This window comes from Amphibalanus amphitrite, unplaced genomic scaffold (assembly GCF_019059575.1).
Source record: "Amphibalanus amphitrite isolate SeventyFive unplaced genomic scaffold, NRLGWU_Aamphi_draft 000112F_arrow, whole genome shotgun sequence".
Taxonomy (NCBI): domain Eukaryota; kingdom Metazoa; phylum Arthropoda; class Thecostraca; order Balanomorpha; family Balanidae; genus Amphibalanus; species Amphibalanus amphitrite.
This window is the reverse complement of record NW_024881607.1, coordinates 639,563-656,369: the sequence shown is the minus strand read 5'-3', so window position 1 is coordinate 656,369 and position 16,807 is coordinate 639,563. Positions and strand designations below refer to the sequence as shown.

The window sequence follows — 16,807 nt, the reverse complement described above, 5'->3', positions numbered from 1 at the left end:
ACCACAGTCCACTGGAGGAGTCCGTCAGTCACGACACCACAGTCCACTGGAGGAGTCCGTCACGACACCACAGTCCACTGGAGGAGTCCGTCAGTCACGACACCACAGTCCACTGGAGGAGTCCGTCAGTCACGGCGCCACAGTCCACTGGAGGAGTCCCTCAGTCACGACACCACAGTCCACTGGAGGAGTCCGTCAGTCACGACACCACAGTCCACTGGAGGAGTCCGTCACGACACCACAGTCCACTGGAGGAGTCCGTCAGTCACGACACCACAGTCCACTGGAGGAGTCCGTCAGTCACGGCGCCACAGTCCACTGGAGGAGCCCGTCACGACACGACACAGTCCACTGGAGGAGTCCGTCACGACACCACAGTCCACTTGAGGAGTTCGTCACGACACCACAGTCCACTGGAGGAGCCCGTCACGACACCACAGTCCATTAGAGGAGTCCGTCACGACACCACAGTCCACTGGAGGAGCCCGTCACGACACCACAGTCCACTGGAGGAGTCCGTCACGCCACCACAGTTCACTGGAGGAGTCCGTCACGACACCACAGTTCACTGGAGGAGTCCGTCAGTCACGAGACCACAGTCCACTGGAGGAGTCCGTCAGTCACGACACCACAGTCCACTGGAGGAGTCCGTCACGACACCATAGTTCACTGGAGGAGTCCGTCAGTCACGACACCACAGTCCACTGGAGGAGTCCGTCACGACACCACAGTCCACTGGAGGAGTCCGTCAGTCACGACACCACAGTCCACTGGAGGAGTCCGTCACGACACCACAGTCCACTGGAGGAGCCCGTCACGACACCACAGTCCACTGGAGGAGTCCGTCACGACACCACAGTCTACTGGAGGAGTCCGTCAGTCACGACACCACAGTCCACTGGAGGAGTCCGTGCGTCACGACACCACAGTCCACTGGAGGAGTCCGTCCGTCACGACACCACAGTTCACTGGAGGAGTCCGTCAGCCACGAGACCACAGTCCACTGGAGGAGTCCGTCAGTCACGACACCACAGTCCACTGGAGGAGTCCGTCACGACACCACAGTTCACTGGAGGAGTCCGTCAGTCACGACACCACAGTCCACTGGAGGAGTCCGTCACGACACCACAGTCCACTGGAGGAGTCCGTCAGTCACGACACCACAGTCCACTGGAGGAGTCCATCCGTCACGACACCACAGTCCACTGGAGGAGTCCGTCCGTCACGACACCACAGTCCACTGGAGGAGTCCGTCAGTCACGACACCACAGTCCACTGGAGGAGTCAGTCAGTCACGGCGCCACAGTCCACTGGAGGAGTCCGTCATGACACCACAGTCCACTGGAGGAGTCCGTCACGACACCACAGTTCACTGGATGAGTCCGTCAGTCACGACACCACAGTCCACTGGAGGAGTCCGTCCGTCACGACACCACAGTTCACTGGAGGAGTCCGTCAGCCACGAGACCACAGTCCACTGGAGGAGTCCGTCAGTCACGACACCACAGTCCACTGGAGGAGTCCGTCACGACACCACAGTTCACTGGAGGAGTCCGTCAGTCACGACACCACAGTCCACTGGAGGAGTCCGTCACGACACCACAGTCCACTGGAGGAGTCCGTCAGTCACGACACCACAGTCCACTGGAGGAGTCCATCCGTCACGACACCACAGTCCACTGGAGGAGTCCGTCCGTCACGACACCACAGTCCACTGGAGGAGTCCGTCAGTCACGACACCACAGTCCACTGGAGGAGTCAGTCAGTCACGGCGCCACAGTCCACTGGAGGAGTCCGTCATGACACCACAGTCCACTGGAGGAGTCCGTCACGACACCACAGTTCACTGGATGAGTCCGTCAGTCACGACACCACAGTCCACTGGATGAGTCCGTCACGACACCACAGTCCACTGGAGGAGTCCGTCAGTCATGACACCACAGTCCACTGGAGGAGTCCGTCACGACACCACAGTCCACTGGAGGAGTCCGTCAGTCACGACACCACAGTCCACTGGAGGAGTCCGTCACGACACCACAGTCCACTGGAGGAGTCCGTCAGTCACGACACCACAGTCCACTGGAGGAGTCCACCCGCACAGAGGACGCTACGGTGGCTGCAGTGAATCACTCCAGCGTTTAATGCCCTGCAGCCCAGTGAGCCAATGCACCATTTTTTTTTCTTCAGGCGTGGAATGTTTCCGTTCTGTTGTGGGCCGTCCTGAGGTCGATATTGTCACAGATGTGCGGCTGCGGCGACCTCCCGAGTCGAGTTGGGTTAAATCGGCGGCTGTCTCCGGCCTCAGTGGAGCGGAGCCGCTGTCTTCATCCCCTCCGGAGCCGCTGTGACCGGCCCCGCTGGAGCCGCTGTGACCGGCCCCTCCGGAGCCGCTGTGACCGGCCCCTCCGGAGCCGCTGTGACCGGCCCCTCCGGAGCCGCTGTGACCGGCCCCGCTGGAGCCGCTGTGACCGGTCTCTGTGACCGGCCCCGCTGGAGCCGCTGTGACCGGCCCCTCCGGAGCCGCTGTGACCGGTCTCTGTGACCGACGGCTGTGACGGGTCTCTGTGGCCGGCCCCGGTGGAGCCGCTGTGACCGGCCCCGTTGGCGCTGGCTCAGACGCCGTTGTGGCGAGACTTCAGCGGCGCGTATGTGCCGTTCAACATAGCACCTGAAAAGGCCAAGATGTCAGAAGTTGCAGTAAAGGCATTGGTCCCGATAGACGACTTCAGTTCAGTGACATCTTTCCCCCTAGATAACAGCGCAAAAGCAGTTCCTTGTTAGCATACGGGCGTAAGTAGAAGCCGCAGTCTCTGTTGGAAGTACCGATACGCGGCGCGGCGCGGCCGGCATGCCCGACGGAGGGAGGGCTGCTACTACAGACGTCGCACCCCTTGAAGTTGAGACCCCACTTTTTGCAATAATTTTTAAATACGTTAACTCTCGTTGACGATATTCTGGCAATGTGTGTTTCAGAATCTGCCGAAACTTTTATTATTAACCCTCGCCCCGTTGGGGGGGGGCCATTTTGGCCCCCCCCTGTGGTTTTTCCTGAATAGCAAGAAAACGGCGGCGCGCAGCGCCGCCAAATTTTCAGTACCTTCCCGGGCATCAATTTGACACCTTCACACCAAATTTCAAGTCTCAGGTCACCTTAGGTCAGGAGTTATTGAGGTCAAACTGAGGTCATGTTCGAGCAAAAATGAGCAAAAAACATGCAATCTTGAAACGCTCACCAAATCTACAGTTATCAAGCAATTTCAAAGTTCTTTATATGGTCTAGTAGACAAAAAGCGGCGCTACAAAACTGCTATCTCGGATTTTCAAAATTTTTGGTTTTTGACCAAAAAAATTAAAAAAAATTGAAATTTTTAGAAAAACTTTGAAAAAATCCAAAAATTTTCCGAATTTCGAAAAAACCGGAATATATGTGATAGTTCCAGCGCTCTTCTATACATACCAAATTTCAGATCGATATCTCGTTTTTTGGCCAAGTTATAGCGAAAAAACTGTTCAAAAATGATGACGTCAAATTTTTGAACTCAATTTTTAGCAATTCTAGACCACGTACGGCAAAACAAAGACCACCATTGAACTCCCCGTGACGAGCTGCATCGATTCGATACCCATTTTATGCAAAAATATTAACTTTGAAATTTGACCTAATTTGACCTGACCTTGACCTGACCTTGACCTGACCTTGACCAAAACGTGATCTAAGCTGGCCCCAAAGGCTGCCTGACCCATATAATCGCATTTGTCATGTAAAATGGACCATAAAACATGTATCACACGACACTTTCATATTGTGACCCCCCGTGACCTGACCTCTGTGACCTGACCTGGTATCAGTGACCTCAAATAGCAAAATATGTGTTTGAAGAACATTTCCCCATCGATGATTTTCAATGAAATGCATTTTACTCGATTTTACAACGCATTTCTTGAAGTGCCTGTAAACGGTGAAAATTGGACCTTTGACCTGACCTGTGACGTCATCGGTTTGACCTAGGTCAATAAAATTGGGTCACAAGGTAGTTCCCCGTTGGGGCTATCCAACGCCGTTTACCGCTTGTCGCTATGTTGCGTGGTTCTCGAGATCTTAGGGGGGGGGCCAAAATGGCCCCCCCCCCAACCGGGCGCGTTGCTCGGCAGAGCCCAACGGGGCGCGGGTTAAGGGATTTTGACGCCAAATGATTATGAAAATTTCACGGAACGAATCTGCTATTTGGGTAAAGGCTACGAGCTCATGGAGCGGAGCCACGTAATGACGTCAGCGCTATGCTCCACCCTACCCCTCCGGCGCTCCTTGCCCGGCGACCGGTCACTCACTTCTCGCGCTCCATCCAGGCTTGATGGTGGGCGGCCGCCAGCTCTGTAGCGTATATACCTACCCTGTACCCACATTAAGAGGCAAGAGCAGATGGCGCTGGTGGCGGGGCTCGAGTATGGCCGAACGCAAGCCTCTGCCCGAGCCTGAATTGACCTTAGCATTACGAGTGAATAAGAAGTACCTTTTATAATCGTTTGGCGTCAAAATGACCTGTAATAAAAGTTTCGGTAGGTTCTGAAACGCACATTGCCAGGATATCGTCAACGAGAGTTAACGCATTTAAAAGTTATCGCAAAAAGTGGGGTCTCAAGAGGTTTGACGTCCATAGTAGTTGACCTGGGGATGGATGAGGATGTCGGGGAGGAAGGGATGGGAGAGGGCCGAACCGATTTCAGCCGCTGGTTCACCGGTACTTCCTTTCCCGTGTATCGGTACTTTCAAGGGACGCTAGACAAGGCAGCCACTGTATGGCCACTAGAAGAACGCGGACAGCACTATTGTAGACAATAGTTATACCCACAGAGTCAACACTGTATGCACTACAATATACCATAATCAGTGACAATTTTACTGTTAGACAAGATACCCACGGACAGAGACAACATTGCAAGCAGCATGTCTACACCATGACCGGCAATACGGCACCATGAACGTCACGAGCCCTGCCGGGACCGAGCAGCTGGCCGGGACCGCGGGACAGCTGGCCGGGACCGCGGGACGGTGGGACAGCTGGCCGGAACCGCGGGACGGTAGGACAGCTGGCCGGAACCGATCAGCTGGCCGGAACCGAGGGACAGCTGGCCGGGACCGCGGGACAGCGCCGAGCGGCGGGCCGGGCCCGATCGGGCGGCCACCGCGCGCCACTGACCGTTGCTGCTGTACATTTCGCGCTTGTGTCGTCCGTACGGTGGGCGGTGGGGCCGCAGCGCCCGGCAGCAGTAGTAGAGCAGCATGTAGAGCACAGCGCCACCGGCGGCCACCACGGAACCCATGCAGAGCAGCGCCTCACCCGAGTAGTGCGGCAGCAGGTGCAGCGCCACGCCGGCGCCCAGACCGCGACCTGGGGCACGTACAGGGTCACACACAAAGTCACACAGAGGGTCACACACAAAGTCACACATTGGGTCATACACAGGGTCACACATTGGGTCACACACAGGGGCACGTACAGGGTCACACACAGAGTCACACAGAGTCACACATTGGGTCACACAGGGTCACACAGAGTCACACATTGGCTCACACACGTTGGGTCACGAACAGGGGTCAGAAAGGCCACACACAGGGGTCACACAGGGTCATACTCAGGTCACAGGGGCCATTTGGGGTCTTTGACAGGTTGGCATCACGGCATTCGGCAGGTCGGCAGGAGCATCCCATTGTCCGTGAGGGGCGTCGGCTCTGAGCGTCTGCGTACCGTACAACGTGCGGCATTTGAGCAGGAGCGACCGGCCAGCGGCCACCGTTTGTTTCTCTGTGGCCCGCCAACTCACCCCACTACCTGCGGATGCATATTTAGCGGCGAAGGCCGACTGACTTGTGACAAGGGTACCTAATGTGTATATCGGAGCGGCGGCCCGGGCGCTGAGGGCATACAATGTCATGGACTCATGCAAAGGCTAAGCTCAAGGTCAGGCCAGGTCACCGAAGACGAACTATTGGATAGGATATGTGCAACATAGGTTTTATAGGTCATTTTACTCCCTGGGGCATTCCACGATAGATCGTACCACTTTTTTCCAATTTGACACCCTCATCTCTCGGAATTTGACGAGAATTGGTCTCAGGGGTAATCAAATCAGGGGCTCTGAATCCACCTGTAACAATTTCAGGCTTATCAGATAAGTATTTTTTGAGTTATGGTGTATAACATTTTTTGGATCTTGCTTTGCAGCGCTAAGTTTGGCGGGCTGTAACTCTATAAAGACGGATTATTCAAATGCCAAATGTAATATAACATTGAACTTGCAATGAAACAGAGATTAATATGTATTTTTGAAATTTCGAAAAATACGCTATTTTTGATATATGACATATCGAGTTTTCTTTCATTTGTATTTTTTGGACTTTGGGACCAAATTTTTTTGAATTTTTATTTCTTTAAAAAAATATTTGGCTCATTGTTAAGAAGTATGTGAAAAATTAGGAAGGTATTCTTTCTATAAATGTATTTATTTTACGTCACGATAACGGTTTCGAATAGTGATTTCGGGAGGGGAGCTTACAAATGGCGTGGTAAAGCTGCCTAGTGACATCACGGGTTACTGAAATTTCAATTCAAGTCTGAGTCATCTGAAAAAAGTGAAAAGAGGGTTCATTCAACCCTCTTTCCTATAAGCGCGAGGGTGAAAAAGGCTGTATGGTTCTGACATTGTTTTGGACGCCAACGACCATAGCTGTCCGAGATGAAAGTTACAGGACTCATACATGGTGTCCTCCAGAGGTCTCACAACTTGTATTACCGGGGTTACATGAGCGATCCGTTCCAAACACGCGCTACGCTAATGCGCATCAGCTCCCCACAAACGGATCTACGGCACCGGTTACATGAGACTAATTCGTTTTATCTACGTCAAACGGATCTTGTTTGGCTCACCCGGGCTGACTCCTCGACGGCCGGTAATTCGCATCACAAACGGAATAGGATTAGCGTACAGTCATGGCGCAGTTGCGGCATTTACCGGGACGACTGAGCTAAATTTTAAATACTTATATCATTTGATAGACTCAAAAACATTTAAAATTAACATGAAATCAAAAAATGAAAACAAAGTTTTCCTGTTTTAAGTCAGTGGGCACTGATTCGCCATGCAGCGACAGCAGGGTGGTCAGAAAAAATTATCTATCAAAATATTTCATTCATTTTATTTCACATGCAAAGACTAAACCAAAATACCAACATTTTTTTTGCTATTTTCTACGAGGCAGCCAATAAAAAATTGTTAAGTATTTTGCATTTTGACGCTTCCAGTCAGCAAAGAATAGTTCTTGTGAAATACGGCCCGAATCGTGTGCCTCGGACGTTTCGGTTACATGAGCGATCCGTTCCAAATACGCACTACGCTAATTCGCATCAGCTCCCCAAGAACGCATTCAGTGCACCGACTACATGAGCAAATTCGTATCAGTGACGTCAAACGGATCTAGTTTGGCTCTCGGCCTGATGCGCATTACAAACGGAATAGCATACAAATGTGGCGCACTTCCGTAGCAATAGAGGTGACTAAATTAAAAATTTATTATCTTATGTCTTTTTTGCATTTAATCTGCTCAAAACATTCTCAATTAACTTTACAAAAAAAGTTGAACATAAAGTTGTCTTGCTTTGACTCATTGGGCAATTGCCTCTCTTGATTCGTCTGTAGTGCTGTCAGAAAAATGTTTCAACTGAAATTATGTGGATATTTACTATTTGGTTTTCACTATATTTATTGTTGAAAACTTGGCAAAATACCGACATATTTTTTAAAATATTATTTCAAAAGAAGAAAATGGAAAAAATACCTATTATTTTGCATTTTAATGTTTCTTTTTGCGAAGAAATAGTTCCTGTAATACGTATCTTGGTCCTATTCGCTTCTAAGCCTCTTTCTCAGCGGATTTTGTTCGGACCGCCGATTCGTATTAGCAGGTGGATACATGAGTCGGTAGTACGCTCCTGATTCGCATTAGCGGTGAATCCGATCGTGATACGTATTTGCTTTGCTCATGTAACCGCGGATCGGATCGCCGATTCGTACTAGCAGGTGGCTACATGAGTCGGTAATGCGTTCCTAATTCGAATTAGCGGCTAAATACGTATTTACTGTGCTCATGTAACCCCGATAAATATCTGGGAATTTTTAAGGTTACGTGAGGTCAGGTCGTTCACGTGACATCACTGTTATTATAAGTCAATGGGGAAATATAAAAACTGTTATTTTGGCGCCGAGAATGATCTAAAACTATCCCACGTACATGGTATCGTGATTTCATGCACTCCTTGCAAAGTCCAATGCTTTACTTTTGCATTGTTAACCTTGCGTGACGTCATTTATGACGTCACTAGGGTCGTACGAGTTTTTCGTCAATAACTCCCGATCAAATAGAGCTAGAGAGTCGGGAAAGCCACCAATGGACTCGGGAAGACCTTCCGAATCGAATGATATGCCATATGATACCCTTTGCCCAGCTTCGTGACCTGAGGGGCTCTGACCTGACCTTGACCCGAGGTCAACTACTTAAGTTGACCTCACCCTAGCAAAAAGTATAGGGGAGACCCGGGAGGTATGGGCCCCCTGGAGGTATGGGCCATCACAGTTTTGAAGAAGTGTTGCGTATTTGTACACATTTGACCGCATAAACTGGTAGCAGCCATTCCGTTATACAACCCACATGATTTCCAAAATCTGCCTCAGTCTTCTTTGGCAATGAGCGGTGATAAAGCGTTTTTGCCCTCTTCGAGTAAAATATGGTGCATACAGAAAATTCGTTATAAATTTGAAACAGGCTCCTTCTATGATGTCAGGCCATCGCTAACATAAAGTTTAAAGCATGCAAATTAAGCCTGGATAGACAATTTGAAGCTTTCTTGCAAGATTATGAGCTGAGATGCCACGCACATTCTGGCGTCCTAACCGGGAAGTTCGGGCCACCCACCCCCGGTGATCCTAAATCAATAAACTGATGCTTTCATTAAATGTCCTCTTCAATAAGTTTTATTTTTGTCGCACAAGGTCGAAAAATTTAACTACAAATTCCATTCGAACAGAAAATATGATTTATCTTCTTTCATGGAGCATGATTGAGTTTACCAAAATACATATGTGCCCAAGTGACCTCCATGAAGTAAGCTGTTGGCCGCTTACACGGTTCCTGGGCTCTAAGAGATATCAAGGTAGATACCAGCTACGAGTATTATTCTCATTGTCGATAAAAGAATATGAAACATAGCACCGGCCCATACCTCCCGGGCGATGGCCCATACCTCCCGGTGTATTTTGATGGATCGAAAAAGCACATGATTTATTGAAAGTTACCTCGAGACAAAATAGTTGATCCCAGATGCCTAATATCAGGCACACTTTGCAGGCGAAAGGCAATTTCACGTACACAGAGTAAAAACCCGGGTCTAGCCACTGCCCACTGGAAGAAAATTGCCTTTTCACAAAACCGGCCCATACCTCCCGGGTCTCCCCTACCATTCGATGCACCTGAGCTAAGCGAACACAATGATGCCAAAATCGCGGCTCTGCGGCCATTTTTGCGAAGTTATTTACTAAAAACCGAACCCGTAACTTCAGTCACGTGACCTGACCTCAGACACTACCGGTTAACCTGAGACCTTAAAATCGGGTACCAATCGCTGCGACTTGTAACGGCACACACACGCCCGTTTTTTTCCGCGAGGCTCTAGCTCTATTAGAAGCGAAACGGCGTGCTGGGGTCGTATCAACCCCTCCGAAACCCATTTTGTTTGCGGGAAAATGAAAAACTTATAGAAAGAACACCTTTCTCATTTTTTGCATGTCGATTTGCAATGACATGAAGATAATTTTGAAAAAATAAAAATGTGAAAAATTTTGGTCCCAAAAGTCATTAGAGGCAAATGAAAAAAGATTAAGGTTTTTGCTCAACAATGAAATTTTTTCTTTGGAATTCTTAAATTGTAATATTAATTTTTGATTCATCGCAAGCTTAGTGTTGTTTACTTTTTGTTGGTTGCTTAACCCGTTCTTGAGTTATAGGCCATCAAACTCACCGTTACATTCCGAAGTTTAAAAAAAATGTAATGCAATATAACTCAAAAAGTTTTGATCTGAGAAGTCTGATATTTTGCCAGGCGTCTTTGGGGCCTATGATTACCCCTAGGACCGATTTTCATTAAAATCTGAGAAATGAGGGTGACGGGCCTGGTACGATCTATCGTGGAATGCCCCCCCCCCCTAGAAGTGAACAGCCAACAGGCATAGCACGCGTAGTGGAAGGGCTCCTACGCCCAGTGGAGGGGGGGGGACGAAGGTCGACCCCCCTCCCCCCCAAGAGCTCAGCTCCTATGGGGGACGTCACACCCCTTGAGACGCCACTTTTTTCTTGCAATAATCTTTAAATGCGTGAACGCTCTTTGACAATACTCTGGCAATGTGTGTTAGGATGTGTTAGTGCACTGTGTGCCCGGTGCCACCTCTCGGCGCGCTGCTGGGCGCGCCACTGCGGACCGCCTTCCGCTGGGCGCGCCGCTGCCACCGGCGGCGCGGGGTCACGGCCGCAGCCGGGGGCGGCGGTCATTCTGGACCGGGGAGCCGCCACGCGCGGGTGCTGCCGCTGGTGCTGCTGCTGCTGGTGCAATGCCTGTATTGAGCACCAATACACGACTGATGGATACGCTGCCTGTGGCCTAACATTGGCGCGGTCAACTGTCAAGGTAAGCTCATTTACGCTCCCTACATTTAAGTGATGTTCGGTTAAACGGTAACCGTTTTGGCAGCTCCTATGTTATCGATTCACGATACCTACATGAGCTTTTAACCTACGACCTGAAATTTGGGAAAGTTGCAGTCGTTTTTGACACGGCTTTTGCTGATTTCCGGTCGATTATAGTTGGTGTATATCAAATCACGCTGAGGCACTGGCAGCGTTTGCAACTTATTAGGCACAGAGCGTGGTCGTTTACGACACGTTTTTTTTTTAAATTATCTGGCTTTGTTATTGCATAACGTATCGTTGGTCGATACGATGATAGGGCATATATAGCGTAGTCGTTTTACGACGCGATTTTCAAATTACCGGTTTGGTCATTGCATACCGTATCGTTGGACGATACGATCATATTATTAGTCGTCATTCATACACTGCCCAAAATGTCGAACGAACTGTACTCAAAAATTCACAGCACAACAAAATTTAGCGGTCGCGAGGAGGAAAATTGGGAAACGTGGATTTTCCGTTTTGAAACGCGTTTTGGCGACTTGGAGAAGACAAAACTAGCAACTGCCCTGCTCGACTTGCTGGATGGTGCTGCTTTGGACATTTGTGGGAACTTGGACAAAGGAGCCAGGAGCGACTACAAGGAACTTAAGGGGGCCCTACAAAATAAATTTGGATCTAGCTGCGACACGCGACGGGCTCGGGCTAAGTTGCGTTTTATCCGTCAACTGCCTGAAGAGAATATAGAATCATTCGCTGATCGCGTCCGAAAACTCACAAGCCTGGCACACCCGGGGTTATCCAGTGAACAGGTGGATCATATAGCGCTAGATCTGAGATCACTTCCTGTGTAGTCTGAGCGATCTTAAGCTTCAAGAGAAGCTGCACAATGACCACACTGTGCTGTCGCTTCAAAAAGCGGAGGAAGTTGTCCAGAGACTTTGGGAAAAGGACCTCACTCTCGCCGTTATGCGGGCGTCCGCCGGTAATGACACGGCTGTGGCAATTTCGTCTGAAGAAGCGCAATCCATCGAGGGTTGACAGGCACCAGATATTCTGACCATTCTTGGAGAACTCCGGAGTGAGTTGAATGAAATGAAAGTCCAGCTGACCGAGCACCGCAAACCGGCAGTAGACGAGGCGTTTGTTACCTGTGTGGCGATACCGCCCACTTCAAACGTGATTGTCCGCAGTTTTCAAACCGACATAAACGGACAGCACGAGCCGCTACCCCGAGGGCAAAACTGAGCGCGATTCCGCCCGGTATTCCCTGCCAGGGTTGTGGACGGTACGGGCACGCGCTACCCGAATGCTGAAGAACGCCAGTCGCAGCAGGGGGCATCGCTCCCTCGAGCCCCGCACGCGACATATCTGGCGCTGTGGAGAATACTCCGGCAATGCCGGGGCAAGAACCAAACACCAAGCGCGCTTTTGTCATCAAAATCGAAGTCGAAGGGCGCAGCGTATGGGCCCTGGTTGATTCTGGAGCCGACGCATCAATGATCGGACAAGAATTCGCCCAGACGGTCGTACCGAAACACTCGTCCCGCAGAGGGCATTTTGGAGCAATAACTCAGGCGGGTGGGTTGAGAATACAGGTCACTACACAGGCAGAAGTGTCATTCTCCATACAGGCTTTGCAATTCATCCAGCCTATGCTGGTAATTCCAGGTCTGATTTACCAAGTCGTTCTCGGCCGAGACTTCTACTGCCAGCACAAAACAGTGCTAGACGACAAGGCAGGGGTCTTCAGGGTCGGCAGCCTGGAGATTCCACTCCCGACATACGCAGAGCTACGACCCCAGCGCGCCAGGGTGCTAACATGCTCGCCTGTTACAATATCGGCAAAGTCTCAGACGCTCGTTCAGGTCGACGTCGAGATTCCAGACGGTGGTGTCAAAGTCACCAAGGAAGTCAATTGGCAAGGGGTGCTCGAGCCACAGCCCGTGGGGAATGAGCAAGAATGGAGAACCCCTCGCGTGGTCACCGCGGTGACGAGCGAAGCCAAGGTCCCGGTTCAAATCGCAAACATCGGGAGTGAGGCAATCACGATCCCTCCAGGTACAGAGATAGGACTTTTGTACTCAATCCAGGAGAATGGGAGAGGTATTTACGACATTCCAGACACATCGGTTGCTCCAGCCGCAGTCGACGAGGGGACGATCGATGAACTCATGAAGAGCTCAAACTGGAGTCAGCGGTGCTCTCAAAAACGGGAAAGGCTTCATTAAGGCAGCTAGTGATGGATTTCCGTGATGTTTTTAGCAAAGGCGAAGCAGACATCGGAAAAACGACTCTCCTTCAACATCAGATCAAAACTGGCGATGCACCGCCAGTACGTCAACGGCCACGACGAATCCCAGTAAAGCTGAGAGAGGAGGTGGAACGACAAAAAGAAAAGATGCTTGAAGAAGGGATCATTGAAGAAAGTTCCAGCCCTTGGTGCTCACCAATTGTCCTGGCGAAAAAGAAAGACGGCAGTTTCAGGTTCTGCATCGATCTCCGAGCAGTGAACTCCGTCACACAAAGCTTGCCAGTTCCCTTGCCGAGGGTGGACGAGAGCCTCGACAGCCTCGCCGAAGCAAAATTTTTCTCAACTCTCGACATGGCGTCAGGTTACTGGCAGGTTGACGTCGCCGAGAAGGACAGGGAGAAGACTGCCTTCAGCACAGGAAAAGGTCTCCACCACTTCCGAGCGATGCCGTTCGGCCTGAAGAGCGCAGGAGCGACGTTCCAGCGGCTGATGGAGCTGGTGCTGGCTGGAATGGACTCCAAGAGCTGCCTCGTCTATATCGACGACATAATCGTGTTTGGAGAGAGCGAACGAGAACATCTAAAGAACCTGGAGGAAGTATTTCAAAGGATAAGAGCAGCAGGAATGAAGCTAAAGCCAAGGAAGTGCTGCTTGGCTCGAGACGAGGTGGTGTTCCTCGGACACAAGGTGGGAAGGAGAGGCGTCGAACCAGACCCAGCCAACATAGAGAAGGTGCGCAATTGGACTAGACCGCGAAAAGCAGAAGATCTAAAGAGCTTCCTGGGACTGGCAGGATACTACTCCAGGTTCGTTCCAAACTATTCCGACCTGGTGCGTCCAATCCGAGAAGCCGCAGAAAAGAAAGGTGACCATAGGCGTAGGAACAGGGGGGGCCGGGGGGGGGGGGGGGGCCATGGCCCCCCCACTTTCGGAGGTGGGGGGGCCAGCAATGCTAACTGGCCCCCCCACTTTTTGCTGACTTAAGTCAGTGTCTGTCTGTACCTAGGTACCAGTGCTACTACCCGGTAACTTGACAACAATTCAGCTTGCCCTTTAATGAAGATTCCCTTTTGTTTCTACAGCGTTATTGACCGCAATTTCCTTCACTCAATGAAGGAAACCATATCAGAGACAAGACTGTGGGTCCTGGTGACAGCATTTTGTTGAATACGGGGCACGGGACAGCGAGCACTGAAAAGGTATAAGACAATACTAGCACGGTGCGGAGAATGCGTATACAAACGACCAACGCTTGACCGGATCTGCTTGGGGTCGGCATAGTTCGTCAAAGGCGTACTAGCTGGGGGCCAGGGTGACCATGCCCCCGCCTCGGCTCAAACAGGCTGGGGGCCAGCAATGTCTGTATCTGCCCCTTCCCTTCCACTTTCAGTGCAGTGGCGGTCGCAGAGGGGGGATCAGGGCCATGCCCTTCCCCCCTCCAAAGGCTAATCAGGGGGCCATCATATCATTTGCTCCCCCCAAACAACCAATGGGCCCCCATGGGCGTATGGGGCTCTGGCCCTTATTCGATTGTCACGAGGCTCAAGAATCCCACGCTAGCTATTAACAGCTCCCAAGCCAGTCTTTGAGGGTCCTACACTGATCTTGGAGGGCACTTCAGTGGCGGTCAAGCGCCGACATTGACCGCTGAGAACCCACATTGACCTCATTTGAGGGCCCCTAAACCGGCCTCAAGGGCCCAGTCGGCGTCTGAGGGCCTCACACCGGCCTCTGGTGGCCTCATTTCTGTCTCTGGGGTCCCAAGACTAACCTTAAGGTGCGTGCCTCTGAGGGTCCTGCACTGAATTCTGATTTCTGAAGACCCGATGCCGGCCTCTAAGGTCCGCATCGGCCTCTGAGGGTCCATCTTGACCTTAGAGGTCCAACGCCGGCCCATTCCGGTCTTTTAGGGCCCCACACTGACCTCTAAGGGCCCATGCTGGCCTGTAAGGACCCGTCATTAGCCTATGAGGGCATTGTACGGGATTCTGAAGACCTGATGCCGGCCTCTGAGGCCCATCTTTGTTTTGGGGGTCTTCTGCTGGTCTCTGGGGTCCAACACCGGCCCATGCTGGTATTTTATAATTTTAGGGTCCCATATTGACCTCTAAGGGCCCCGCACTGGATTCTGAAGATCCTATGCCGGTCTCTAAGGGTCCGCATCGGCCTCTGAGGGCCCACCTTGGCCTATGAGGGCCTTCCGCTGGTCTCTAGGTTCCAGGTCCCGCCCATGCCGGTCTGTTACGGCCCCACAACTGACCTCTAAGGGCCCATGCTGGCCTGTAAGGACCCGCATTAGCCTCTGAGGGCCTTGCACTGGATTCTGAAGACCCGATGCTGGCCTCTGAGGCCCATCTTGGTTTTTGAGGGCCTTCTGCTGGCCTCTGGGGTCCAACACCGGCCCATGCCGGCATTTTAGGGTCCCACACTGACCTCTGAGGGCCCATGCTGGCCTGTAAGGGCCCACATTAGCCTCTGATGGCCCATGGCGGCATCTAAATGTCTCATCCTGCCCATTGCAGGCCCTGTACTGGTCTCTGAGGGCCTCAACCCTCACCGGCCGATGGGGGGGGGGGGGGCGGGTGCCGCCCCTCCATAGTTTTTTTTTCGCGATAGCTCCGAACACGCCGGTGATAGAGAGCTGAAGCTTTGCATACCTGACCTTTGAATCAAGCCGGATCTTTTGACACCAACCGCATTTTCGGGTCAGATCAGATCACTGACCCATGAGGTCATAAGTGAACCTCTGCACGGTCTTCAGATGTCGCAACTTCGCAACGCCCTCACTGCCAGAGGAAATTTCATAGGGAAATGAACCTTGGAGGACCTAGTATCCATTAGGAGTCTCACAACTTGCACATATCGGATTTTTCCTAAGGTCATTTTCGTGACCTCACCATTAGGTATAAGTCAATGGGGATAAACTGAAAACTTTTTCTGGCGCCGTAAACGATCTTCAACTATCTCAAGCACACTGAATCTTTCATGTACTCCTTGCAAGGTTCGATGCGTCACTTTTGCAATGTTGACCTTGCGCGACGTCATTTATGAAGTTATAAGGGTCATATAAGTTTGTCGTCAATAACTACCGATCAAATTGAGCTAGCGAGTGGGGAAGCCATCAATGGACTCAGGAAGACCTGCCGAATCGAATGATATGCGACATGACCTCCTTCGACCAATTTCGTGACCTGGGGGCGCTGACCTGACCGTGACCCGTGGTCAACACCCTCAGTTTACCTCACCCAAACAAAAAGTACATCATTCGACGCGCCTGAGAGAGGCGAACACGATGCAGGCAAAATCGCGGCTCTGCGGCCGTTTTTTTGCGAAGTTATTCACCAAAAACGGAACCGTGCCTTGAGGCACTTGACCTGACCTCAGAGGTCACCGGTTGACCTAGAACCTTAAAATCGGGTATCGATCTCTGCGTCTTGTAACGGCGCACACGCTCGTTTTTCCGCGACGCGCTAGCTCAACCTGGGGCGCAACGGCGAGGGGGGTCGTACCCGCCCCCGCCCCCTCGGCCGGCGCGTATGTAGAAAACCTATAGGTCCGGTCCGGCGAGGGTTAAACTGGCCTCTGATGGCCCAGACCGACCTCTAAAAGTCCCACACCGGCCTCTGATAGTCAATCAGCCCAGTTGCAGTGGTCGCTGATATAAAACCTCTTAAAAACGTTATAGGTCTGGCTGAGCCTAGCTGGGCCGTTCATGCTGATTTTTATAGGTATATTGAAAAGACTCGCTTTGCACGTTTCACGCTTACTCGTAATGAAAAAGTTGCTGGATGCCTCTGGAATTTGCATGGGTGCCAACG

The 16,807-nt window shown here is 51.3% G+C and overlaps 1 protein-coding gene across 1 annotated transcript in view; it reads right to left on the bottom strand.

Annotated features, from left to right (window-relative positions):
• Nucleotides 1–2,548: 2,548 nt before the first annotated feature.
• The window catches only part of LOC122381041, a 32,775-nt gene continuing 18,516 nt past the window's right edge, over nucleotides 2,549–16,807 (bottom strand). Inside the window, exons 5-6 of the mRNA XM_043364739.1 lie at nucleotides 5,199–5,390; nucleotides 2,549–2,668 (exon numbers count right to left, since the gene is read on the bottom strand). Coding sequence (XP_043220674.1) covers nucleotides 2,613–2,668; nucleotides 5,199–5,390 — 248 coding nt within the window. The 3' untranslated portion in view covers nucleotides 2,549–2,612. The remainder of the gene's footprint in view (nucleotides 2,669–5,198; nucleotides 5,391–16,807) is intronic.